This window comes from Ruditapes philippinarum, unplaced genomic scaffold (assembly GCF_026571515.1).
Source record: "Ruditapes philippinarum isolate M1 unplaced genomic scaffold, ASM2657151v2 ctg2483_1_1_1_1, whole genome shotgun sequence".
NCBI lineage: Eukaryota > Metazoa > Mollusca > Bivalvia > Venerida > Veneridae > Ruditapes > Ruditapes philippinarum.
Genome location: NW_026865080.1, coordinates 380,930 through 407,944, shown reverse-complemented (window position 1 = coordinate 407,944; position 27,015 = coordinate 380,930). Strand labels below are relative to the sequence as shown.

General features: G+C 31.3%; 1 protein-coding gene across 1 annotated transcript in view; it reads right to left on the bottom strand.

Moving 5' to 3' along the window:
- The window catches only part of LOC132727752 (venom factor-like), a 39,348-nt gene extending 17,652 nt beyond the window's left edge, over positions 1-21,696 (bottom strand). The window contains exons 1-23 of the mRNA XM_060713329.1: positions 21,574-21,696; positions 17,387-17,483; positions 17,016-17,076; positions 16,274-16,468; positions 15,340-15,413; positions 13,521-13,652; positions 12,821-12,863; positions 12,490-12,577; positions 12,009-12,111; positions 11,103-11,360; positions 10,516-10,683; positions 10,055-10,147; positions 9,629-9,694; positions 8,640-8,837; positions 7,760-7,909; positions 7,167-7,241; positions 6,396-6,501; positions 5,485-5,608; positions 4,162-4,229; positions 2,360-2,526; positions 1,468-1,689; positions 752-848; positions 325-420 (exon numbers count right to left, since the gene is read on the bottom strand). Of these exons, the coding sequence (XP_060569312.1) occupies positions 325-420; positions 752-848; positions 1,468-1,689; positions 2,360-2,526; positions 4,162-4,229; positions 5,485-5,608; positions 6,396-6,501; positions 7,167-7,241; positions 7,760-7,909; positions 8,640-8,837; positions 9,629-9,694; positions 10,055-10,147; positions 10,516-10,683; positions 11,103-11,360; positions 12,009-12,111; positions 12,490-12,577; positions 12,821-12,863; positions 13,521-13,652; positions 15,340-15,413; positions 16,274-16,468; positions 17,016-17,076; positions 17,387-17,483; positions 21,574-21,674 (2,782 nt within the window). The 5' untranslated portion in view covers positions 21,675-21,696. The remainder of the gene's footprint in view (positions 1-324; positions 421-751; positions 849-1,467; positions 1,690-2,359; positions 2,527-4,161; positions 4,230-5,484; positions 5,609-6,395; positions 6,502-7,166; positions 7,242-7,759; positions 7,910-8,639; positions 8,838-9,628; positions 9,695-10,054; positions 10,148-10,515; positions 10,684-11,102; positions 11,361-12,008; positions 12,112-12,489; positions 12,578-12,820; positions 12,864-13,520; positions 13,653-15,339; positions 15,414-16,273; positions 16,469-17,015; positions 17,077-17,386; positions 17,484-21,573) is intronic.
- Positions 21,697-27,015: the final 5,319 nt, after the last annotated feature.

Sequence of the window (27,015 nt, the reverse complement as noted above, 5' to 3'; positions counted from 1 at the left end):
ATTGGTTTTAATTGGACGTCTACAATGCTGTGTGAACGGATCACGCCCTCATCTTCCATCGAGTCGGAATTTTCCAATACACAGTGTTAACCGGGTTCGGCAGTGCCTTCTTCAAACGGCCGGTGTTGATAATCCACACTTGTGGCGGAAACTTTCTAACTCAATATGAAAGAAATCGTTTATTGCGGCTCAAAACGCCTCCCGATTATATTCATAAGTGATTGCTCAGATATTTGTTATGATAATACATCTACAATTTAGATTCTGAACTTATTCGTTATATAGACCATGGCTACAGAAAATAATTGGCCATTAAGTTATTACCTTGGATATACGCAGTAGCTGCCCCTGTTTGTGAAATTGTATTTCTGGGAAGCGTCAAATCTATTACGTACTGTCGTTCGTAGCTGCTTACCTGAACTGAAATTATTAGAAAAAACAAAGGACTGAATGTCTTAGCACTACATGCATTTGTTTCATAACCCCCTATGCCGTAATCTTTTCATATACTATCAACACCAGACGGTACGAATTTCCTTCAATATTTCGATTTCTTCAAAATGAAATGATCAGCTCTAATCATGTAGCACGTTGTTGTATGTAAATTAAGTTAAAACAGGCACTTTATATTGTATTTAGTAACTAGTTAATATAAAGACATCACATTGTTTAAGTTTACTTATAAAAACATTGCACATTCTTAAAACAATCGTTTTTATTTTATGGACTTTGTAACACTGTACATACTTACATTCACGAACTACACGTTTACCATTCTTACAATCGTCTGTCTGATTAATTGGGTCTAAACACACAACAATTGTTATTTGTTCTTCTATACCCTCATTCTGTTTAATAGATAACATACTTTATCAGACAAATTACGTAGTAAAGCACTTAGATCTCATTTCAGCTTACATTTGCTTTCTTTTTGTACCTTAATTTATCAATTAACACTTGAAAACTCAAATTATATAATGTTCAAATCAGTTGCTTTTCTTGCATCTACCTCTAAAATAACGATATGTCAAGGAAACCATCGCTCGTGGAATCGGAAAGAAAAATATATGATTGGCATATAAAAATGCGGTCTAATATCATTGTAATCGTTGTATAATGAACATTGTATCAACAATTAAATGAAAGCATTTTGATGATGTTTGTTACCAACTAACAATATTTCAACATTAAGTCATAATCAGAAGAACTATGTAAGTTAAAACGTTTAAAACTTAAACCGAGCTGAAATATTTAAAAAAAAACATAGTTAATATTGATGTTTAAGCCTAGGTGTAAAAATATTTACCTATAACCAGATTAACCTTAATTTTTCATTTTTAAAATTATTATCACGAAAAGCCTCATTTTAGCAATATTCATATTGCTTATTAAATTAAATCAAATATTCCAATATCAGTTGAATGTCATTAAACAATTTATGTTTTAGATTTCTTTTAAGCCACTTACTACTACGTATAGTTTCTTTTCAACGACATCCACTTCCGGGATATCACCGTTCGAAACAATGGCGGTCATTTTCACAGGATAAAGACCGCTTTTAAGAGGTATCACTGGAAAAGTTACTATTTTCTCGCTATTTGGAGGGAGCTCAATTTTAACTCTAGGTGATGGTTTCCCTGGGTCGCTGTTAGAACATAGATTGTCCACTCCTTGCAAGTAAATACTGACCTAAATAGAAACATTGCTTACATGAAACATTTGTTTACTCATGACATTTATTACTGTGATCGTAATGTGACTTTTACCCCACCACAAGCTTAAAAATAAAATGAGATGTATTCAATCAATCATTTTGTTGATCGGTATTAACATTACACTTAAATGATAATGTTCAGTCAATACTCCTGTAAGTATTATATCGAAATAAAACAAAAGAAAACACAAGTTGCATCACAAATGATGCTTTGCCAAAACGTGGAATAATTCACTAAAATATTATAGGCAAGGGAGACAATATTTTGAGGTTTCAATTTCTTTTCTAAAATATTTCCAGTTTCTACAATCACTGACTTTTCGTTGGTCGGTGTACATACTTAACCTTTTTCTTTACTAATCAAATTCTTGAGTTCTGAAGTGTTATCTTGACGAACACAAGTAGAAATATGAACCATCCCTATTTTGCATGTGAAAGGCCTCTACTCTCTTTTAGATTCAGATAAGATATCATTGTTTTAACAAAACATAAACATTGACGAATGATAACTTTCTAAATTTCGGTTACTCAGACAGCTCACTGTACCATGATCTCAAAACAATTCACAATTAACTAAAACTCGTACACATTTTAATATGAAGGCAACTGTAAATTGCTTAAATGTCGTTACAATGTCATACTAACCGTTTTATTGTCATCATTTGGCACACCGTAATTAAATATCGTTGCTTTTACATTGAAATGTTCAAAACGAGTCGCTTTAAACGGAAGATCAAGTTGAATGAAAAAATCTCTGAAAGCCATTAAATCGATTTCGTCAGCAATACACATTCCGTCGTTTTCCGTAATACCTGCAATATTATGCAAAGTCTGGAAAGAGATGATTCATCGACAGTTATGACAACAAAGCATATAGTTGACAATTATACACTTTGTTTCGTGAGAGGTAATGAAATGGGTAACATCTCTCAAGACCCTCTCACCGCCTTAATAGGTATTCAATCATAAACACTAAATATATTAGAATCAATGACCTCGAAGGACCAGACGAATATAACAACACTGGGATGAAGTAAAATGTCGGTGCTTGGGGCGTGCGTGCATATTTGTTTTACTTCTCAACAACAAGTGCCGTGTGACAGATGTAAAAAGTTGTCTTGTACTTTACTTCATTGTTGTTATATATTTTTGTTCTTTCGGAATCACTGATTCCAGCACTTAACGTGTTAAACAGAATTGAGTACCACTCAAACCGTTGCTATGAGCGTGCGGGGTGTTTCACCTATTTAATTATCCCCAATGTACAGGCTCAATCGAACCGAAACTGCAATTTTCATATGTTTTGTTGTTATGATTAATACTTCCGAGGGATCATTTTTTTCTTAATTTTTTTACAGCTGTACAAAACATTTGACACCTGCATTTGTGAATATAATGGAGAAGAAAGGAGAGGTCCCTTGAGAGTGATGGGAAATGTAAAAAGTTGACAATTGCTTGCTTTGCTAAACTGAGACTTGTTACAAATAAAATTATCAACTCCTACGATAATAAACAATGAATTACTAGAGAATAACGACTAAATACTGACTGGTCATTAAGATAGTATGTTTACGTATATCATAATTCTTATAACACAATATTTGACAGAAAATTGACATATAGAACTGAACTGATTTCCATGAAATATTATGTAACTTATAACGTAAATTGATCTGGCACACAGTAGGCAATTAAGATGATGTATAGCACATTCAATCAGAGATGTTATATTTCCGGTCCTCAAAGGTCGTTCAGCACGACATTATTGTTGTGCTTGTGGTAATTTAGTTTTTTATATTTGGCTATTTTCTTATTGGGTGGTTCCAGTATTCCTCAATTGAATACTGTTTAATCACCCTTAGGATATGTGGCCTGCTTTTTAAATTTGTCTTTTGATGTCTTATTTGTGATACGCAGGATCTGACCCCCTTTTCAAAATTTCATTTTATTTAGTTCCGCCCATTGTTTTCTCGTTTAGGGCACACGCATTTTTTTACTTGGGGACCATATGCCGCTTTTCATGGAATGGCACTTGCGTGTCACATTGAAGGTTCCATGATAACCGCCATTTTGAACACATATTCGGATGTTTCAAAATTCAAAATTCGGTAGTTTGCACTTGACAGTACCGTCCATGAACAGGCTCAATCAAACCGAGCCTGCAACATTTTTAATTTTGCCGTGTTGGGCTTTCTTTAGGGATTTTTATTTTCTCTGTTTTATACAGGTAACTGAACCAGAATTCCATATTTTTGATGTGTGGCGGTCGCTTTTCGTTAAACTGTACATACTCCTATACATTATTTAATTTTACACGAACACGAAACGTACAGAACCATGATTTAAAACTTCAAAACCGTGATTAAATTAGACTATATAATGTCCGTTTGGAGCAAGTCATTACAATATATCAAGCCTATCACTTTTAAATATCGATACAAACTTACCAATTGCCTGTATACTCCATTCCGTCATAGTGTCGGGGACATTGAGCTCGATTTGCATCTGACCATTTCTTAAAACACACACATAAAAAATTGGCAACTTAACAATTAATGTAAGATTAAAGTAGTTTAAAAAAAGTTTAAACTTAAAGGTCTTAACAATACCTAACAATACCGATAAATGAAATACTGTAGTGAGAGAAATTAACAATGACAAGAGGGACATGACAGCCTTAAATAACTCACCTCGATCAAATGTTATTAGGTGATTTTGTGGCGGCCATTTCTTAACAAAGAGCCAACATGCATAAAACTTTAGAAGAGCTTGTACGCACATATAAGTTCTAAGACATGTAATTTCAAACAAGAATATTTAAATGTTTTTTTTTTCAGTTATAACTATCTGTACAAAAAGACTGTCCCAAGAACGTATTTTATCGTAATTTGAATAAGATAACAAGTCTACATGTGAATATCAAAGTTCGAGGCAACAAGAAATAATTAAGTCGCTGTAAATTTAGTGACTCACAGAGCGGCATTAAGTCTGGGCATGATTTATAAAACTGTTACAAAGGACTATACATTGGTTTGTGGTCCAGTCTGTAAACTTTGGGTATCGTGACTTTAGAGACAAGATTAAGAATGTTTAGAAATGTGTCAATCAGAAGTATATGTAACAAAAGTGTGCTCGAGACGAAGTTGTGTTTGACTACACATGAGTAGTATAACTTTATGTTTAACTGAAATTAAGCAGTAGAAGTCTACAAAGCGATGCTTCATGTCAAGCATATTCTATAGCCTATCAGAGCAGATCTGATGATTTAAACAAGGTCCGATATAAGCATGTACAAATGAAATGACCAATCTACCCGGGAAGTGGATTTGGCAATTTTGATGATCAACTGATGCTTCCTTAGTGGAAATGTGGCAACTTTTGTAGTAGATGTCTTCTATGGAATATAACATTCCAAATATTGAAGCTGTATGTCATGTTATTTTAGATATAGTTCTTATAAAAGTAAATAACGTCCCTAGAGACATAGTAAATATATCTTGTAAAGAGGACCAGTAGGTGATGTTACATGGAAACTATCTAAAGTCTGGGCAGAAGATTTTTGTAAAGCATATTTTAGCTCATTTTCCTATTGATCATTCAGTTAGCAATAAAGGAATAAATCCGGTAAGCGGACTTTATAGATAATGATATCATCAGTTACGTGCATTCATTACTACGTAACGTTAAATAAATAATAGGCAAGTAAATGTTATGTCGCAAATTCGGGTTATTGTACCTTATTGATTAAATATAAGGGGCAAGTAACTCACTTATCTAGACTGAAGACATCAAACATCCAGGATTCTCGGTAATCTGATCTTGTGTAACTTTGGATACCAGCATTAGCCAACTTTGCCATATCCTCCCAATAGTCACTGTTTTCGTCTAATTGTCCTGTAACCAGAAACATTATTCCCTTGACATTTCATGAGTAAATAATCACAATTTTATCATAACAAATTTTACACATATTATGCCCCATTTACTTTTAACGTTTATAAGGGGTCAAGTAATTGTTTGAGGAGTTCTTTTGTAACTAATTGAAAACAATCCTGTCCTGTTGAATTTTTTTTTGAGGATCCCCTATCTGACAAGAATTATTTTCGTTGAGAAAACAAAATTTACATTTACAAAGAAGATATAGCGATGCATTTTCCATGGATAACAAAATTCTGCGGGATTAATTTTTCGTTCCTATATTGAATGTTTACACAACATTTACAAATCAAATCTACGTGTACCTTTCATAATTTTGTTGTTGTTGGTGTGACTTAAGGTCATTTTTCTATACCCTCAAAGAAAACAAAACTAAACAAACAACAACAACAATAAAAAAAGAACCCCCCCCCCAAAAAAAAAAAAAAAAAAAAATAAACAGCTCTCAAACAAGTATTATTATTAGTGATTCTGATATGGCACTTTAGTGTAAATTGTAAACGTCTGCCAATACAAAATCTGAAACAGAACTGTATGTAAATTGGTTTTCCGCCAAGACAATCTTAACAGAAGATCATTTAATTCGCCAAGGATACAGACTTACGATACTAGCATCCTTAGACATTACGCTTATATTTGCACTGTTAAACATGCTTGGAGAAATATGTGAAACATATTGTTTATTATGTAATATTTGCTTCGTAGGTTAAGCAACTTGTTAGTATTTCATCAAGCAAACACTTACCGTAGGCATCACGACGTTTTCTTGTATTTCCCTTACATCCGGCTGTGGTCCGTATTATATCATTTTCATCCAATAAAGAGTTAGTTAACACTGTCAGTCCGGTTTTCTGACATGAAATTTCATTTCAATTAAATTCTCCAATATATATTGAAAGAAAAAGCAAGCACAGGTTAAAATTTTTTATGGCGTCCAGGTTATAACATAGATAAAGTGGACAAGGCGCTGGTGTAGTCAAATATATGTTCTGCAGCTGAATTTTATAAATAATTAGAACAAAAATCGATTCAGAAAGCTCACAATTGTTTCCTACCTTAAGCTGAGTAAATATAAATAAATATCTACAGACTGATTTGAAAGATCAATATTGAAAACATATATCGATTTTACCTACAGCATAAAATACGTAGCTATCAACTTCAACCGGAACATCGACTATCAAAGGTACTGTCCCTCCTAGACCATGTTAAAATTCATTTGGCAATATGACTAGTTTTAGGTAATGTAAAAATACTATTAAATTTGACTTCTAAAATGAAAAAGACGAGAAAACAACGAGCATGTCCTGATAGTCTGAAAAGTAATTTAATTGATATTTTATTTGTGCTCTTCGCTCTTGAAAAAATACTTAAAATGAACCTCGTAGAAAGATTTTCAATGTGTTCACTTCAAACATATAATATCTATATCACATGCTCTACCACTTTGATTGGGGATGGTACATATCAGATTTGCATTTATAGTATGATTTACGAGGGAAACATATGTTCTGACCTTGAACACATCAGCTCCTGATCTCCCTCCACCTTCTCCACAACCAAGGTCATGTGACTGGAGAGTCTCAAACATCTGACAAAATATATCAATATCATAAGTTATCCGACATTTTCAAAAAGCGATTTTTCATTTCATGCAATAAAAATCTTTTGATTATAGGCACTTACAAAGCAAACCTGCAAAGGAAAGTAAAACTTCATAATTTTATTTATCTTATTCGAAAATGGAATGCATATGGTTGCTTTTAAGTCTTTTTAAATGAATTGTTTAATATCTGACAGTATCGTTTCTTTTGGACAAATAATGTTATTGTTAATAACTCAGATTAATGGCGTCTCATTAAAATGTACATATGTAACCAGAACCAAAAGTAGGTACTTAAATACTTTTTTAGACTTTCACGTTATTATGGTATTCAATTAGCTAATGAAATGATTATGGTGCTTCTCAGGTCTTCTTAAACCCGAAAATCGTGATCGTCGCCTTGATAGTGTTGATTCAGTTAGCTTTGAAACTTAAGAACATTCATCGTCCGAAAATTAGAAAACTGCGGTACACTTTAACTTCATATCACATGTTTTATTACTAACCTTGTTCTTCCGTAAAACATTCTTATCGTCCTGTAAAAGGAGTGCCCTGTCTATTATATTTAGACCGATGTGCATGAAAGGGGTTCCGGTAACAATTAACGTGACTCTAGTTCCCGGCTTGACTACCTTCCTGTCCGTCACTAAATTAAGCTACAAAAGTGAATATATGTGTAAATGATCTTACATCATACAGACAAATCAGATTATCAATATTACACAGAAGGTAGATTTTTTGCAATAAATATCAAGGATGAAACTAAAACAAACTATGCATTTTGCCATACTTATTTTGAAAGAAAATAAAACAAATTACACATTTTGCAATACGTACCTACGTACAAAATAAACAATACATTTGTCAGCATATAAAATTATATGTCAGCATGTCGGGGACTGAATGAAAAAATGTCAGATTTTTGTCAATTATCTCCTATTTTGCATTTTATTGACAATAATAACCTTTCATATATTTTAGCAGAATATATATAGCAGCATATTCTCATAATAAGATAATGCATTTAAACATGATACATTTTGTGTAGTTGCAAAAGTGTCACTATTTTAGCTAATAGTTTTCCCAAAGGAAAACTTCATAACTGCAAAGTAATACAATTATACAAATATCAGAATATACCATTTTTATAAACCGATAAACAAATTCTAATAATTGTCAGCATACAAGAATGAAAACTTATCCAAAATCATGTTTTCAAAGTTGTAACACATGTATTACATTATTATATACCAATATTTTTATAAATTTACCTAATATATTTACAAATTTGTTATTCCTTTTCATAACTAATAACTTAAATTCATTTTTGAATGTCCAATATATTTGAAAATTCTATGTATTGTGCCTTGATTTCAATTTACTTACACGTTTACCGCGGCATGTCTTTTCAACCTCAAACTTAGTAGAGTCAGCCGCAAGTTCGTGTGTAGTATAATCAACAAAGAAGACAAGAAGTCTTGTATCAGGTGAAACTAGTTCTTGTAGATCCTCCGTAATCTCTTCATTAGCCACATTTGATTCTTCTTTATATTTTGTATAAACTACTTTACCACGTGCAACACCCTGTAATATCAACATCAGTTAATAAACATCATCATCTTCATCATTATCATCATCATCGTTATCATCCTCATAATCATCATCATCATTATCAACAACAATATCAACAAACATTAAAACAATCATCAAAAAAGTAATAACTGATAACAATAATACAAATAATAAAAATTAAATAGAAATATTCATAAATAGTTATAATGATGATGATGAGGAGGATGATAAAAACAATGATATCCGTAATATTAATCATCATCAACAACAACACCAAAATGATCATTATCGTCGTCGTCATTACCACCATCGTCATCATCATCAGCATAAACAACAACATCATCAAGACATATAGTTTTTATCATTTAATTGTATCACCATCAGCAGCAGCATCTGCGTAGTTATCAAGGCACATCATAAAGTTCGTCATTTTCAAATGAACAATACCTTTATCATTGCTCATTGCACTAACAGAAGCAGCATTATATTCATTTATTATCATTGTAAATTAAGCGTTATCAGAATAACCAGTGATATGTAACAACTTAACAATCTTGCTTTCGGTAGTTCTTCCCAGGCACCTGTCCGTTTGTGCTTGAAATAATTAACAAAAAAAGCACATGGGGCCTCCACCAGTAAAAAAAGGAAGTCATCATATGACCTATAAAGTGTTGGTGCGACGTTTATCTCGCATTAAAAGTATAGCAAATTTCATATGAAATTAAGTAACCTGTTACACCAAAACGACGTACATTCTAATACAATATATGTACTTCAAAGAAGTTTTTTAAAATTCAACATACCACAATAAGCATTCCAGTTGAAGTATTCCCTTGTGTGTTTGTAAAGGCTCGTATCATATTCTTCTCCTTGGTAATAAAAGTAAAGTGTAATTTGTACATTCAGAACTCTTCAAAACCTGTATTTAGATTTAAAGCTTTTGCGGCAAAGCTTTACTTTTACAGGCAGTATTGTAAACACAATTTTCCTTTATAGTCGTTGGTAAGAATTTACAAAATATTTCAGGAATAAGTGTAAATGTTATTATTGTTGGTATTGACCAATTTAAGCTGAAATGTATCAGGCACAAGTATTAATGTACATGTATCAGACACAAGTATTGATGTATCAATAACAAGTATTGATGTATCAGGCACAAGTATCACTGTTTCAGACACAAGTTTTGATGCTTCAGACACACTTAAGTTTTAATGTTAAAAAAATATTACCGTGTCCACACGCTCAATTTGTATTTGATTCTTTCCAGAGTATGCAGTTACCTCATATATATCACTTTCATACAGCATGTCCAGAGATGACACCTGTTTAAAATAATTTAATATGTATAACTGCAAAACTGTAAACTGAAACATCATTTTATCCCGTTAGTATGATATACGATAATGTATTCCGAAATTGTTTTAACAATATGCATTTATTTAAAGTCACCATTGAATATTAATACTAGCTCTTTTAAAGACTTAAGTGATTACGTTTTCCTCTTTTTTTTTCTCTTCAAAGAATCTAAGAAGAACTAGTGCAATATTATACGGCGGGAACGACAAAATTGGACAAAAACCTACTCCTTTGATAATGCTTTATAAAAATTATCGAAAATGCAGATAATCTCATTTTCTTTACACTGTTTGAATGGAAAGAAAATACATTTTATACCTCAACTGAAACTTACCGTGAATGAAATTTTCTGTATTTCGCTAGACGTCTGAAAGATACCTATTGCTAGCCCTTTGTCGTTTGTTGTAACATTTCGTTCTTCTTTAAAAGTCCCATCTTCGTTCATTCTTATCAAAAAGTCTTTGTTAGAAGCAGCTTTTCCATTTACATATAGAACTTGAACCTATAGCAACAAAACAGATGTTAATACAGTATATGTAACATAAGAAAACACCACATATAAGAGTTGTAAAAAAGTTATCAATCTATTGTGTCGATAAGTTTTGTTATGTTGACTGATAAGCCCTGCCGTCTTAGATATTAACACTATATAGAAAACTTTAAATAGCACAAATTTAAAACGACTTTGTATCAGACTGTAAATTATTAGATGAAATGGTAGGCATTGTACTAGTACAAGTATAAAGCTATAAATATTTTTTGTTTCTGATTTAATTTTTCTTAAATCGTTTATTAATAAGTGAATGGCGTCTAAATATGTAAAATAGTTTGACAGTTCCTTAAAATCAGAACTTCATAATTGCAGAAAAAAGTACAACTTTAACATATAAGTGTATCTTTGAAGCTTTAATTAAGGAAAACCTTTAAGTAATATTCCAACTCTGGTCGGAAGAACTGTTTTGATTTAGTAAACTCGTAAATATACGGATTCATTGTGAAGATGGTGTCTTCGTGACTTCGTGCCTCCTCGTTCCCTGTTGCACTTTCATAAACAATTGTAATCACTTCTAAGCGTTTTCCGCTGGGGAAAGATTTATTGCTTAGTAACGAAGAGTTCAGTATTTGAGCAACATTGATATTGAATTCTGTCACACTTCCTTTGTGCCCGTTGTTTTCAAGCTGTAAATTAAAAAGAGAATAACTAGGAATTCATAACTGTAACAAAGATACTGGATGAGCTTACAACTGGTGTAAAAACATAGGCACACATTTAGGGTAACGGAAAAACTCGTAAAGCTTCGAAACACGAATTAATAAAAAGTACTAAATCAACAGTGTGTTAGCAATAGTTGATATTGTTTTCAAAACACTAAAGATCAAATTACTTTTCAGGATACGTATTTTATATGTGAAAGTACTTTTATATAAAGAGTGTGAAATGATTCCTTGTGTATAAAAATCTAAAACAATTAAATTCATTTGGAACCTTGAAAAGAAAAATGAAAAGATGAACCTCAGACATTAGAATAAATTAAGCGACATGAAATTAAAATAAAAAATGCAATAGGATGTTTTTGGTTTTATTCTATTTCTTGTAAATAAAAGAAATATTTTTATGTATTGTTTAATTTTGGGTCTTGGATCCGTGTTCAAATGCCTAGCCTTTCTTAAGGCTAAAAGAAGACCATATTGTTTTTTACGCATACAAAGAGCAACTTAATGATGGCGATCGAGTTCAACGATGTTCATTTCTTAACTATTTGAAAATTTTATCTATATGTAATGAAATGTTGAAAAAACGACTCAATAGAACACACATCAGCTTACCTGTTTTCTCGCAGTATCTAAGATGTAGTCACATATTTTATCATCGCCTTTCAATGTCAACATAAGTCTTGCATTTCCTTCAACAGGCTTGCCGTATACATATCTTTAAAAAGTAAATGAATGTTTCGAATATATCATTTAGGTTGGGATTCAAGTTGTAGTGTTACTTACAACCTTTTCTGCTGGAGTCAGATATAAGGTTCCAATGATGTAAGAATTATCTCAGACTCCAGCAGGGGTTTTTAGTTGAACAATTGAGTTCTTTTGTTAGCCAGGTGGCGGCATTCGGACTCCAAAACAGCCATAGGGAGATGCGTAAATTACATTTTTATGTATTCATTATGTCCTTATAATTTTAATATTTGTGCTTATTTGCACAGGTGAAATTATATATATAACATATCACAAAGTATGAAAAAGCTTATTATTAAAGATTAACAAGAAGAAGAGAATATAGATTAAAATTATTTCGTTTCCTTACTTCGCTTCCACAGTGACAGTAATATCTCTTGTGTCTGGAAGAAGGAAATCAACGTCTACGCCAACTGTCACTTCGAACGTTATGGGAACTGCAATCAGGTCAAGCGAGTGTAAAATACGTTATTATATCAAATATCTGCGTTGATCATGCTTTGATTGAAAAACGGCGGAGAGGTGCATGCGATTTGAAGCCAAAAACATTAAACAGCAGGCATTGCTATAAACCCTCAAGTATCACAATTCCGACATAAAGTACGTGTTTTAACAATAAAAATGTCTATAACATGCAATGGAAAGTAATTGATAAACAATAATAAAAAACATCTGTTTACCATATTCACGAACTTCAAAGAGGGCACGCGACTCGGTTTCAAACTGAAAAAGATGTATATATCTAGCAAATATTGTGTATAATAATTTGTATGCTATATACATTGTAGTATAACGTAGAAAATGCTGTTTGAAAGTGAGACATAAATGATATTGATCTCTATCAATCGTGGTATTGTGTTGTATCAGTGGCGTAGATCTGTTCTTGGACCGAAACAAATTAGGGGAGGGTCCGGGGATGCTCATTCTAAATCTAATCATCTTAATACCATTTTTGTACAGTTCTTACAAATGTAATGTAATGACATCAACATGGCAAATATGACACCCAGCGCACCAAAAACGGCACCCTTCGAGTTTAAATGACACAAACACACCCGTAGGGCAATATCTTTATCAGAGTTACGTATGGTATTCAACGGGCCTAAAAGATAGCCACTGCGCCCAAATCATTAAACCATACTCACTCGGCCGAATAACACTCACAGATAATTTTGATTGTCGTTTAAAAAGGTTACTATAATAAATAAAAAGTTATTAAAGTATATAAAGCTTACATCAACTAGTATAGACTTTTAACTTTAAACGTTTATAAACTAGCTTTCCTACTGACAAGTTATTGAATATATGCATACATTTTAGATAATACGATCATCATGCAGGAAAGATAAAATCATTGCCTATTTAAAATTGAACTTTTACCCGTCCATTATAAAAGGATCTTGCAGTCCAAACTCCCATCTCAGGGTAAGGCGGTAAGATGAAGTCATTTTGAAAGAATCCCGTAGGACTATGCTTTATCAACTTTCTTCCCATTGTTATGTTTGAAGGACTCTGAAACGGTAACAAAAGTTACATGCGCTGTTTATTTTAGTGTAAAACCTGATATCTATTAAAAACCTTATATCTAGTAAGAAATACAGTCAAACTGACGGATACAAAGTTATCTAAATGAGGCTGAAATGAAAAGCTTGAAGCTGGGTATTTACAGCTGCTAGTTGAGAATATCCTTAGCGTGCCTCAGAGCGTTGTCTAAAGAATGTCCAATCGACTCCTTACAGCTGGAATGTATGTGATTTGTATGCCGGAGGTCAAGAACTCTACCCACTGAAGCCATGTCAATCGCTCGGGGCCACCGATTTTATAACGCATCAACGTTATATGGTGAATTGCACCATTCTACTAGCATAACGAGCGCTTAACACCAGTTTGCTGATCGTCTTGGCGAAGGTTCAGTCAAGATATGGGCGGACTTAGAGCTAAGAGAAATACGGATCTAAAGTCATTGAAAAGTAGGTACACCGACGACTTACAGTTACATCAATAACATATTGGATGTCTATGTACGAGCAAATGCAGGTGCTGTAGGCGATAATTTCATTCTTACTAATGGATTATAATGCCCGTACAGACAGGGACCGCATCACCAACAAATATATTAAACAATCTTCAATTGTCCGAATGGAATGGACAGTAAGATTACCTGAGCTAAATCCCTAAAACTTGACCCTTGTAATCAATAAATGTTTGTGTCAGTAAATTGCGATGTTTTGGTATTACGGTATGTCACAATAATTACAACGCTATAACTGTTACTAAAGCTAAGATAAGCTCTCATATATACAATTAAAATCCCGCATAATTATGAGGACGCAAGAGTTTCAAATGTTGTGTCATCATTATTGATATACATCTTAGTTTCTAATTTATAAAAAAACCCTAAAATTAACTGTGTTTTTGTTTCCCTCCATTGGTTTTGAAATCATTGAATTTCAATAAAATAAACATTCCCGTTATAGCCTAAAATGGTTCGAACTTCAAGCTGAAAGTCAAACTCCTAGAACAGTTTTTACCACATATAGCAAATACTTTATCTTTCCATATTTTCAGGTCATCCTAGTGCTAATTGACGAAGAAAAGCCTTTTACATTTATGACGACATTTGTTGATTAAGTAATCATACCTTAATCATATAGACTGATTCCTTTAATATCTATGATAGTATTCAATTTAGTTCAACAATTGCAGGCTTCGTGTTCTTATTAGTACTGAATAACAACAGATGAGGTCTGAATTCCCACACAAGATTAGTCAATAACTCTAAGCTTAAAAATGTACATGGCGCTACAACTGGATCACCTATGGTGGTCAGTCCAGTACTTACTAGTATAAGAAGGCACAACAAGTGTACTTCATGAACCAAACCTGCATATAGGCGGTATAGCATTGCATTATTGTCTGATACAAATCGCCCTTTAGATTAAGTCTTACTATGAAGCAAGAAAAGATAAAATCATGTATATATATATCTATATATATCGTATGTGTGGCGATAATTGAAAAATATGTATACTATTAATTAAAGCTCCTTTATGACTTGGACAACCTCAGCGTTTTCATAAAAACAACCGTTCTCAAAACAAGCACGCATTTATCAATGCATTGTTTAATACAATGAGTGTATGTTTTACACATTATCATTTTTAAATAAAGTAAAATTCAATCGCATGGATATACTTACGATGATATCCATGCCCACTAACCAACCATCGACAGCTTTCAATGACTCGTCAAGGGCTAAAGTTCTTATTCTAACTGTAAAAAGCAATTAAAAATGAATCAGGCCAAGAATATGCATGTTTTTCTTATGTCAAAAGATTTTGATATGAATGTTACAATAATCACGATAAAAAAGGAGATTTGAGATGTCCTTTATGAAAAGAAACGTGCTTTAAAAAATATATTTCCCATTACGCAATCGCCGCACGTTTCACTGACGACGTAGGAATTTCCCTACCTAACTTTGTTGACCTATATGTCACCTAAAGTCATCTGTAAATATATTTTGCTTATACATTTAAATGTATATCGTGTTTTTTAATTTGCTGTGCTTTCAAATTGTTTGTCGTAACCGATGATTTTTTATTACAGAAATTCAACAATGTCTTTGATATTTAAAATCTGTAACTGAAAATAATTTTCAAATAATACAACCTTTTTTTTATAACACAAATTTTGTTATTCGAATAAAAACGGACGTTAATATCGTTCATCTTTTCTTTTTATTAAAAGAAATAAATAAAGAAAAAAAAACATCTCATCCCATTAAATCTAATTTTCTTTTCAAAGTGTATGCACAATTTATGGCTAATTATTTTTTTAATTTTCATTATATCAGCTATTAACTTTCAAATGATCGGCCCTCTGTATTTTGATAGATTTTTTAATAAAGTTTTTTTTTCATGGCATATTGCAAAATAGAAACAAGATGAAAATAAGTTTAAAGAATGCTTTGAACATTTAAATAAATATCTGGCATTAGATTTACATTCGTAAATGCTACAAAAACACTTAACATTGTAAAGATGTAATGATTATGAACAATGATAACCAATAGTCATAAGGAATACAAATTGAACATCTCTTTTAGAATAATAAAGGTAAAATATGTATACCTTTTTGTCGAGGTGTATATATCGGTTTGTCCGTCTGTACGATCAGGTAACCTAAATGATAGCTGAGAATTATTTCCCTTGATTGTTTCGTTCCTTTCCATTCCGAACATAATTTGACTTTTCTCGGCTTTTTGTCAAACATACTGTCAAAGATATCGGCTTCTTGGACTTTCACAGTCGAGTAAGTTGGAGTTTCTATAATTTGGATGAGAAAATGACAACAATTATTTCGATTCTCAAATTCATGCTTACTCTTTTCAGTTACTTAGCCAAACATTCGAATTCGTATAAACAACTATGGTATGATCAAGTCTCGCAGAAACAGTAAATGTCACATAGAAAATGATCCCTCCTTTGAACCCATAATCAGATACCATACAACACAATCTGGTACAAAAGAGAACTCGAAAGGAACAATAAACCTTTATTTCGGAATCTTGAAACCGTGACAGCTCAATTTTATACGAACCCAGTAGTGATTAGAAAAAAAAAGGAAAATTTAAAGACATACAACTTCACTGTACTTCCAGACGTAGCAATACAGGTTTCAAATTAACGTTATCAACGCAGTTTATCCTAACATCTCATTAGAAGAAAGCAAAAAAAGAGAAGATTTCCCAGTATCTATTACTGACAAAATTAATACAAAGTACCGGGTGCAATCATCTAAATTAATACAATGATGATTCAAGCTCGTTTAAATCTTCAGAATTAAATTAATAAACGATAAGAAATAACTCGCCTTGGTCTTTAACTACGACTTTTTTCATAGAAAATTGTTTCCCCTCGTGCTCTATCCAAAGCTGTAATGTAAATAAAGATAACAAAATTTAACCGACATAGATCAAACTATAACTCGGTTTGTATGGCAATGCTAAACATAGAACGCTGTTTAGTATCTGCAGTTCATATCTCAAAGCTGCTGAGCATCCTACACTATATAGCATAGCACTGTAAGGTTAACAGTATCACTTACCTGTTGATTATTTTAGAGCATTTTATGTTTATATTACTTTTGTTTAATAGTTCACTATTTCAAATAATACTCCACTTATTGTAAAAATATTTCTCTGCTGAATATCTGAAAATCAAGAAAGAAAAATATGACATTACTTTGACAGCTGCATCTGTTTCTCCAAACACACTGACAACAACTGTCTCATCTTGTTCAAATCTAATCACGTTTGGAGCTATTACGAAGTAATAACCGCTGAAAAAGTACAAAGAAAAAAAAAAGGTTTCGAGAAGTGATATTAGTATGCACATGATTATGTGATTTTAAGAACCAAAACTTCGAGCTAGAGACAACCACACTTTTAACAACTTGTCTTGTTTGTTTCGATCATCTAGATCATGCATCGCAAAGAAGTTGCGCATTGTTCGGCTGAGAGGACCCCTAAATTGGTGTTTAACAATTATATGTTCCCGTCTTGTCAGAAATATATGGCTGCTATTTGTTCTTAGAATAAAAGAAGGACTACAATTGATATTTAATTATTTTCACATTCGAAGAATACAGTTGATCTTTTTATGGCGTAACAAACGTTGCATTATTTTATGTCAAATAAATTTGTTGGCCTAAAACTACATGTATTTTTGTCCGATAAAATAAAAGAAAAATATGTTCATAAAAGATAATTGTGAACTTAGAAAAAATAATGAGGTTTAAAAAAAATATAGGAATCCAGTGAAAGAATATGTCCTTTAATAATGTACTTTAACAAGATATTTATGAGTTAAAGCTAATTTAAACTTATCCAATAAAAAAAGAATATGCACTTAAAAAATGGTTGAGTAAAAGAAATAGCTCTGGTCTAATAGCAATATTTCATATGGACTATAACTTGCATAATGGGATATTGCCATACTTGTATTTACAGTTTTGATAGATTTAAACAAACCCTATATGACAGTTGCTGCTCCCGACACAAAATGTTATTGCGTTCTTCATTTTTGAATGTGTGCGTTCCAATACATTTTAAAAAAATTGTCTTCCAACAGTATATCGCTGTACTAGAGCTATCATTTCAATTTTTGACAGTTCGCCATTAACACGAGTCGTTCTCTACACAGACGGCCCACACATGACATGATTCACATGCTCTAGTCTGGTGGAACGTTTGCAAAACTTATTTCAGTAAGAATATTGCACTCTATCATCTAGTTTAAGATAGAAGCGAGGTTTTACGCACACGTGAAATGGCTGCGAAAAAATGGAAAGCTGGGCAATGCATATCTTGCGAAGAGCCGAATAAAATACTACCTTAACGAATGTCTATTTAGATCTGCGCAGTTGTGAAAATTAAAATTTAAGCGTAAGCGTTACGACACAATAATGTCATTAAATCCACAGTAGTTATCGTTTTAAACTGTGACTCGACGGGTACGCTTCTCTTAAGTCAATGCCTTAAAGGGAGTGCATACTAATAATTTACAAAGAGTCTGACACTACGTGTCTTATTTACATATAAGCAGTGCTGACACGCTCGTAATGTTTTATCACAATGCATTGGACATAGATTAATTATATCAAGATTAAATGATATATAAACTTTAAATAAGCAAACTTAAGGGTCAAGTAAAGCCTTAAAATCTAACTCAAAAACATAGTTGATAAGGCATCATACACATTAATAACCAAATCCAACCAAAATGCACATGTGACCACGCTTACTACATAAATTGCGGCTATTAAAGTTTTGGAAGCCAGAACTATGTCCCAAATCATATCAAAAGAAAATAAAAACAAAAGTTTAAAAGGTAATTATGGTTAAATTTCTTCAAAATGAACTTGTTTTCTTGTTTCTAAAGATAAACAAATAGATAGTTTGAAAAATTCATATGTAATGCAACAGCTCTTATACTGATGCATCTTGTCCGATACACTACAGTTCCCCTTTAGATGAAGAAAACGTGTTTATGCATGATTTGACTTTAGCTTGGTTCCACGATCACGATCACGATATTAAGTCTCGGTAAACTATCATGAAATCAGACAGTGGTACAGTCCATTATTTGTAAACGGAAATAAGAAAACATTGTCCTTCCATTTGAAGAAAATGTAAATAAAAATGTTATGCAACACAAAGCAAGAAATCAAAAATTTGTCCCGAAATTGGTAATGCCATAGTTTTAGTAGAATGTTTAAATCATTATTCAATATAAAAACATTGCAGTGATTGTTACAACTACTAATGCCAACCACAGTGAGTCTTATATATATCCTTCAAAACATGGTTGGTCACACCCTAATTTTGCTCCATCAATTTATTTTGTTATGATTTTAATCGTGCAAAAATATGTGGTTTGCGTTTTCCTTTTCAAAACGTTTTAAAGAAAAACGGATCATGATCTTCATCTCGGTACCAACTACTATCTTATATGAATTGATTTTATAATTTTGTCACTAACCTGGAAGAAACATTGATAATTGAGATTTTGTGAAAGGGCGACAGCAACTTCTCGAGCCTTTTATTCGGTCATAATAAAAGCCGATCATTCCGATCGGTATGAGGGTGCTTGATTATTATAAAGTTGCGATATGTACAATGAATAGCGAACTGGAGAATTTCGCAATGCAAACATTTTCAAATGAAATAACCTTTTCCGTCTCTTCGGTTTTTTTTTATTTACACAGTGGGTTATTATGGTATGGTAAAATACAATAATGAGTTGATGATCTAAAAATATATTGATTATACATAAACATACAATTCGAAAAAAAAAACCAACAACAACAATAATAGCATGTTTATTTTATCTATATGTAATAAAAACAATAAATAATGTACAATAATTGAGAAAAAGGTACATTTTTATGGTATTAATATGACACTATCAACTTTGAAACATTTTCTTTAATTTGTTACTCGTGTTTAGTAAAGATGCCGAGGAATTATTCAAAGTTACAAATTAGATTTTATGAATTATTCAATCGATTGATAATTTAAAAAACGATAAAGAAAAATACCAATGTGCCTGTACATGGTTTAAGAATAAACAATATTATATCTTGAAACATTAACCATAATTTACTGACTTTTTCAAGTTAAGTTTTGACTTATAAATAATTGTCGGTCAATATGACAATTGAATTCTTAAAATTTATTTAACAATTTTAATAAAAAAGAGTAGTAAACATAAAAAACTCAGTATTAAAATTACACATAAAACACAAAAAGAGAGGGAAACAATATTCATAAAATCTGTATTTTTATATTAAAATAGATATTACAATTATTGTATAATAAACAATTATGCTCAACATGATCAACATGGTAATATAACCAGTATCATACTTTTACTAAGTGTGAACAGATACCTTAAGAGGGGGTCTTCGCTAATAGCGATAACATAATAAGGGACAATTCCACAAGTGTCATGTTGATCATGAGTTACACATATGGATTATAAATGATTGTATACATGTATATCCGTTGTTATTAATAATCACGATCATAAAGAAATAACAAGTAATATTCTAATCTCTAGCATGCCAATCAAAGTTCATAATGAACAATGTCTATCGTCTGTTCATTCTGGTAAAAAACAATTAACCATTGAAAAGTTTATAAGAATTTCTTGTCATCATATGTCTACTAGTTCATCTTCACTTTCTGCATTTCTTGCTTGGACGCCCTTTGATGCTTTGCATCAATGCTTTTCTTGTTATATTTATTGCAAAACGTTAAATCAATATATACCATGATACACTCTCCTTATTATCAAAGTTTAAATTTTGCGAGTTACATAAATAAATAAATAAATCAGTAAATAAATAAATAAATATTTATTGTTTTGACGTTTCAATACAATTTCATAAGTTAATTGAAATGTGTAACGTGATATAGGCCACTGCGTTCATTGCATTGCTCTTTATTTGCTATGCTGTAATTGTATCATTTAGGTAAGTCATAAGTGTCTGAAAATGTTTTTAGCTATAAAGGCTCATAAATCAAGTGATTTATGAACAGATGTTATACTTTACATGTATATTGGTTTGTGACTACTCGAACTATTGTATTTTTTAAATTTAATTCTGTCTTTTAATTTTTGTTATTATTATGATAAAAATAAATGAACTTTTAGACAGGCCATTTAAAAATGACATTTCAAAAGTTACTTTTCTTACACGCATCAATTAAATATACAAGAAAACCAAACAATTCGAGAACAGAATATTATATTTGCTTGTTTTTAAATGCAATATACAACTTTAAGAATAACTTCAAAAAGTATTTAGATTCAATCGACCTATTTAAGAAATTAAGCTCAAATATAAGAAAAATGAAAATGTGTACCCTTGCACCTCCGAAACAAAAATCCAAAATGAAATGAATAAAATAAACATCGTTTCCCATCGAGAGTCTGGATGTAAATAATCTTCTTTTTTCAAATTCATTACATGCAGTGAAACAAGTGTATGTCTGGGAAGACCTTCACCGTTATTTCTTTAAGGCCATTCATAACAATTACTGCTTATTTGATAATATCTCAGACATATTTATACATGTACTACGTTCAGAAAGTGTACAAGTAACAATGACCTTTAGAGAAATTTTATATTATTAAATTCTAAAAATATAGACATTTTGTTTAACAACACACAATTCGAAACTTTTGAAAATCAACTACTGAGAAACATTTGAAAAACATATAAAAAACAATGCTTTAAACGTGTGTATATTTATATAAACATGATAAATGTTCACTTTTACTGAAAATAAAAATTGATATAAATAGAATGAAGGAAACATCGGTATAACCTTTTTACAATATAAATTTTCCATAGAAAAGGGTGTTGCATTTCGCACATGCGTATTCTGCGTAGGACAATCGTGCAATAACGGACGACTACATTTTATCATAGTTAAAGGCTTTAATAGTCGTGCTTTCAATTAATGTCACCCGGTTATTTTGGGATGAATTAAAGCGGTAAGTACTTAAAAGTGAGTTGATATTTATAAAAGGTATACAAAATAGGCGGGGGTAATAATTCATTTATCAAAAGTGCATGTAAAAGTCGTCTGTTTAAGGTATCATTAGACGATTTTTGCACCAATATTTAAATTGAGACAGCAGAGTGTTAAAGGTAAAATTTTATTTCCTCTATATTACATAATCTTACACAATTAGTACACTTCCTTTGGCAAGGCGGCAACGGCTTGATTTTTAGTTCGCTTACAATATCATTCAATCGGGACCTATCAGTACCATGACCTAGTAAATCCCGTAAAATTATGGAACTCGTAATTTAAGTAACTTTAATGTATACCAGTCTCATCAATGTTTACTAATTGTGTGACGGGACAAATAGTGTGACGTTCATTTGCACGTGTTACGAGGAACCGGATAAAATATGTGTTATTTCACTACCCAACTTTACTTCTGAAGATTAAAGAAAAAAAGAACAAAAAAAGAATATATTTATATTTATATGAATTATTGGTATCACCGTCAAATCGGATAAAGGATAAAATCAGGTAACTGGAAACTAAAAAGCATATTCACGTGTTCTGACTGACTTTTTCAGAATGATAAATAACCTCGATTTCATATACTATAAAATTATTTAGTTTTTATGTGAACTATTAAAAATTTAGTTTAACTCTTTATTTGCTTATAGATATATTTCTTCCTTTTTACAGTAATAATCTTAAAGCCAGGGTCCTAATAGTAAGGGGGGAATCTTAAAATCATCTTTTCGTGCCTTCTTATGGCAATCTAGGCAACAAAGCTATAAAGAAATGTTTTATGTTGTTTTTTTTTCAGCTATTGTCATATAATATTCTACTTTTACCTTAAACTAACTCGGAATTGTTTATGAATTCCATCGACATTTCTTTTTAGTGAGATGCAATTTTCCTTACCAAGTATGCGCATGTGCGACAAAATACTTTACAAAAATATAAATATATCAACAACACAAACAACTATAATAAACACAAAAAAGAAAGAAAAAAAAAGAAAAGAAACTAAAGTAAGTAAAAACATATCTGTAGAAATAATATGTATAAGCAGTGATTTTTATTTCCACGCCTTTTCATTTTTCTTAACATTTTGTTTTGCTCATGAGAACCAATTACCAATTTCTTGTGTTCCTAACGCTATCAAATTTCAAAAGTTTTCTGAAATTGTTTATACAACTCAAGATAAGAATTGCATTTTTTTCTCGCAATATAGTTTTCATGGTGAACTTGGCCTTAAATCTAATTTGAAATTGAAGATATGTTGTTAAGTTTTTATAAAAGCAGCATTAGATGTAAAATTGATTTATACAGTGTAGATTTAAACTGCAAAACATTTATAACACCTTTTATATGTATATCAACTGAATAATTTGGGTTAGTTTTTCTTAAGCTTCTGTTTTGTTATTATTTTTGCATTAGTACGTGTGCAACATAGTGTAAGAAGTCAGCTTTTTTCATTTCAGTTTAATCAGTATGCCTCAAGATTCAGATGAAAATTTTGAAAATGTATAAAAAAGTAGCATATTGAAAAGTGAAGGAAGAACGTAATAAACAAATTGCAAACGGCACAAACAACACACGTCAATTACCAAACAGAGGTCAACATAAATAAAAAGGCAATTACTGCGTTAGTCATGCAATGAAATTATGATGAAACATATTTCAGACTCAGTCATCAATCGCGCATCACATTTAAATCATTAATTGAATCTTGAATAGTTTAAGATTTCTTAAGATCTTGGTACAATTTTTACAGGCTTGATTTTCTTGAAATATTTTACTCTTCTTGAGGTATGATCCTGGAAAAAATCATATGAAATATACATTTTGATGAACAAAAACGATAACGTGTTTTATTTATTTCTCAGAAGGTACGTTACTGTACTAATTGTTTTATCGGAGGGGGACGTTAGGATTTCCCTCCGTCCGTCTGTCAGTCCGTCCGTCCACAAAAACTGGATCCCGTTATAACGCAAAACGTACTAAAATACTTTTATAAAATATAAAATGTGGGTAGACTGCAGTTTTGAGATTATGCACATTTTTCTTTATGTCTTTTTCTTCTTTCTTCCTATGTGGCTTTGGCGCGAAATAGACTAAAGATATGACGAAAAAAAAACTGTGCCCTTGATAACGCAGGGAGTACTAAAAATATTTAATGAAACTTGAAATATCGGTAGATGACAGTCTGGAGATTATGCACATTCATTTGTTTTGTTTTGTTTGTTTTGTTGAAATATTTACTTAATATGGCAACAAAAGACTTAAAATAAGGCGAATACAGTATCACAATGTTTGTGATAACTGATGTGATAACTGAAAAAGTACTCAAAGTATTTGTATGAATCTTGAAATATAGATAGATGGCAGTAATAAAGATCATGCAGTTCATTTAAAGCTTGACTATAGGAAGTATATTTAGAGCTGCCCTACTCACTCAGAGGTGGCGATCAGCCAAGATTTCTGATTAAAGGTTTTGGGCAATAAAATCAAATTCACTATAACTTCTTTATTTATTAAGGTATTTAATTCAAACTACAAATAAATGTATCTTATCATCAACCACAATAAATTTGACAAGGTCACAACTCTTGCATCAAAATTACACATTGAACTTATTGTTGTTGTTTTTTCTAAGAGAAACCATTATTTTTTACTTAGACTTCTTTATTTCTTAAAATATTAACTTTAAACTCTCACATAAGATTATGACAAAGTTGATAAATCTAGCATCCATATTTCCAGAATTCTCCGCCTTAAATGTTCCGTATTTATTCTATGATTTTTCTATTACTTTATTGATTTAATTCAAATTTAAGATATATATTTATTATTAACACCTTCATCATATGTGATTAGATTTATAAGTTTCGATGAATATTTTTATTTTAAACTTGGAATTTATGAGAAAATTGTTATATTTTTTTCAAATTATCGTCCATGTTACTGTAAAAGATTTGAATTTTTTTTCACCTTTTTCATTTTTTTTACTTTAAATGGTATACTTGAATGGATCATTGTCATCACTTATATCATGCATGACAATGTTCTTAAGTCAAGCATCTTTATTCCATTTATTTCAAGAGTTATCCCCACTTTAGCTTTAGAATTTGCTTAAAAAATGTTATATTTTGGTTACATCCAGGGTTGTTTAAGATCTGCTCGCTCTCTGTCATTCCGTCTGTCTGTCCTACCCTTTTAAAAATATTGAAACTTTTCCAACAAATTTATTTGAAATAGAGAAAGTTGAAACATTAGTTATGCATACTCATCCTGAAAAAATGGAGTTTTTGATAATATGTTGTATTTATTAACATAATTACCTTATTAGACAGTGAAACGTAAATAATTGGTATGATACAGACAAACTAAGAACTCAAAAGATTTAAGTTCGATCATGTTTGTCTTCCAATAGGACATAATTGAAAAATCACTGCCCTTCATAATGTTGATTGGGTTCTTACTGGTAGAGGACTTTGTTGTTGTACGCACATGATCGTTTCGTCTTTATTGTGTTTTTCTTTATCGATAATGATTTTAAAGACATTTAATTCACCAGATATTTATATACACAGAATAAAGAGACACTGGTACAAACCGAAATTCTATTGAAAAACTGTAAAAAGCAACGAACTAAGACATACAAGAAGCTTAAACATCAGTTTTGTAAGATATTTTGTATTTTGTGTCAAATTTAAAAAAAGAAATAAACATAACAACAAGAAATTTAACTTCATCTAAGTTACCGATACACATAAGGCGATCATCCTTAATCTACACAACTAGCCCATCTAAATGCAAATTCTACGTCTATAAATATGGGTATAAGTATAAGTCTGCAACCAAAATGTGCTTGAACAAGATATTTTTGTGTATTTAACGTTATCTTCGGACTGGCGAACTAAACCGTTTGTACAGCATTGACAGAAACATATTTTGTTATTGTTAAATGCAGTTCAAAACTCAAATTCGAATAAATTAGAAAAAAAACCGGCCAGAACAGTCACATGTCAAATTTCAAAATATCTACATGATCAGTTTATATCTTCAATAACTTCGTCAAAACAGAATCTAGGATGCTGAAACCTTTAACCGAGTGTGGCATATATATTGCATTATGGAATAGACATACTAATGAACTTCAAAATAACAAAGAAACCCACTTGCCTGGCAAAAATTCGTTCACCCGTTTCAAAAAATCACGCCGTTTTCGCCATTTTGTCAAGTTTGCAACCAATTCGCTCGCTTGAACCAAGTGTGCAACCACTTCACGTCCTGCCCCTTGTAGTTGGCAATCAATGCCAGCAACGACTTTTTTTCTAAATTATATGTGCCTTATTTTTATCAATCAAACATCTGTATATTTTGCATAGTATTCCTTTAAAAAATCATTAATTTGTAAACTTTATGTTATTCGTTTTAAAATCATTCAGCTGTATATTTTAGGTAACTTCTTCACAATCATGTAGCTGCAGGTTTGGCTTCTTATCAAACAATCAGCTGTATAATTTGCATATTATGCCTTACACCAATCACTGGGAAATATTTTATCTAAAAATTAGCATTTAGTTTTACTGTTGTTTCTTTTTGAAAATCAAATTCAAATGATATTTTATAGAGCATGTCAATGTTTGATAAGGCATTGATTACATTGACCTAAACGAGAAAAATACTGCCAATAAATTGACATAAGTATTTGAAAACATATCAGTCTTTCAATAAGTTATACACATTACATATCATTTCTTCTTTTCATTCTACTTATTCGGAATC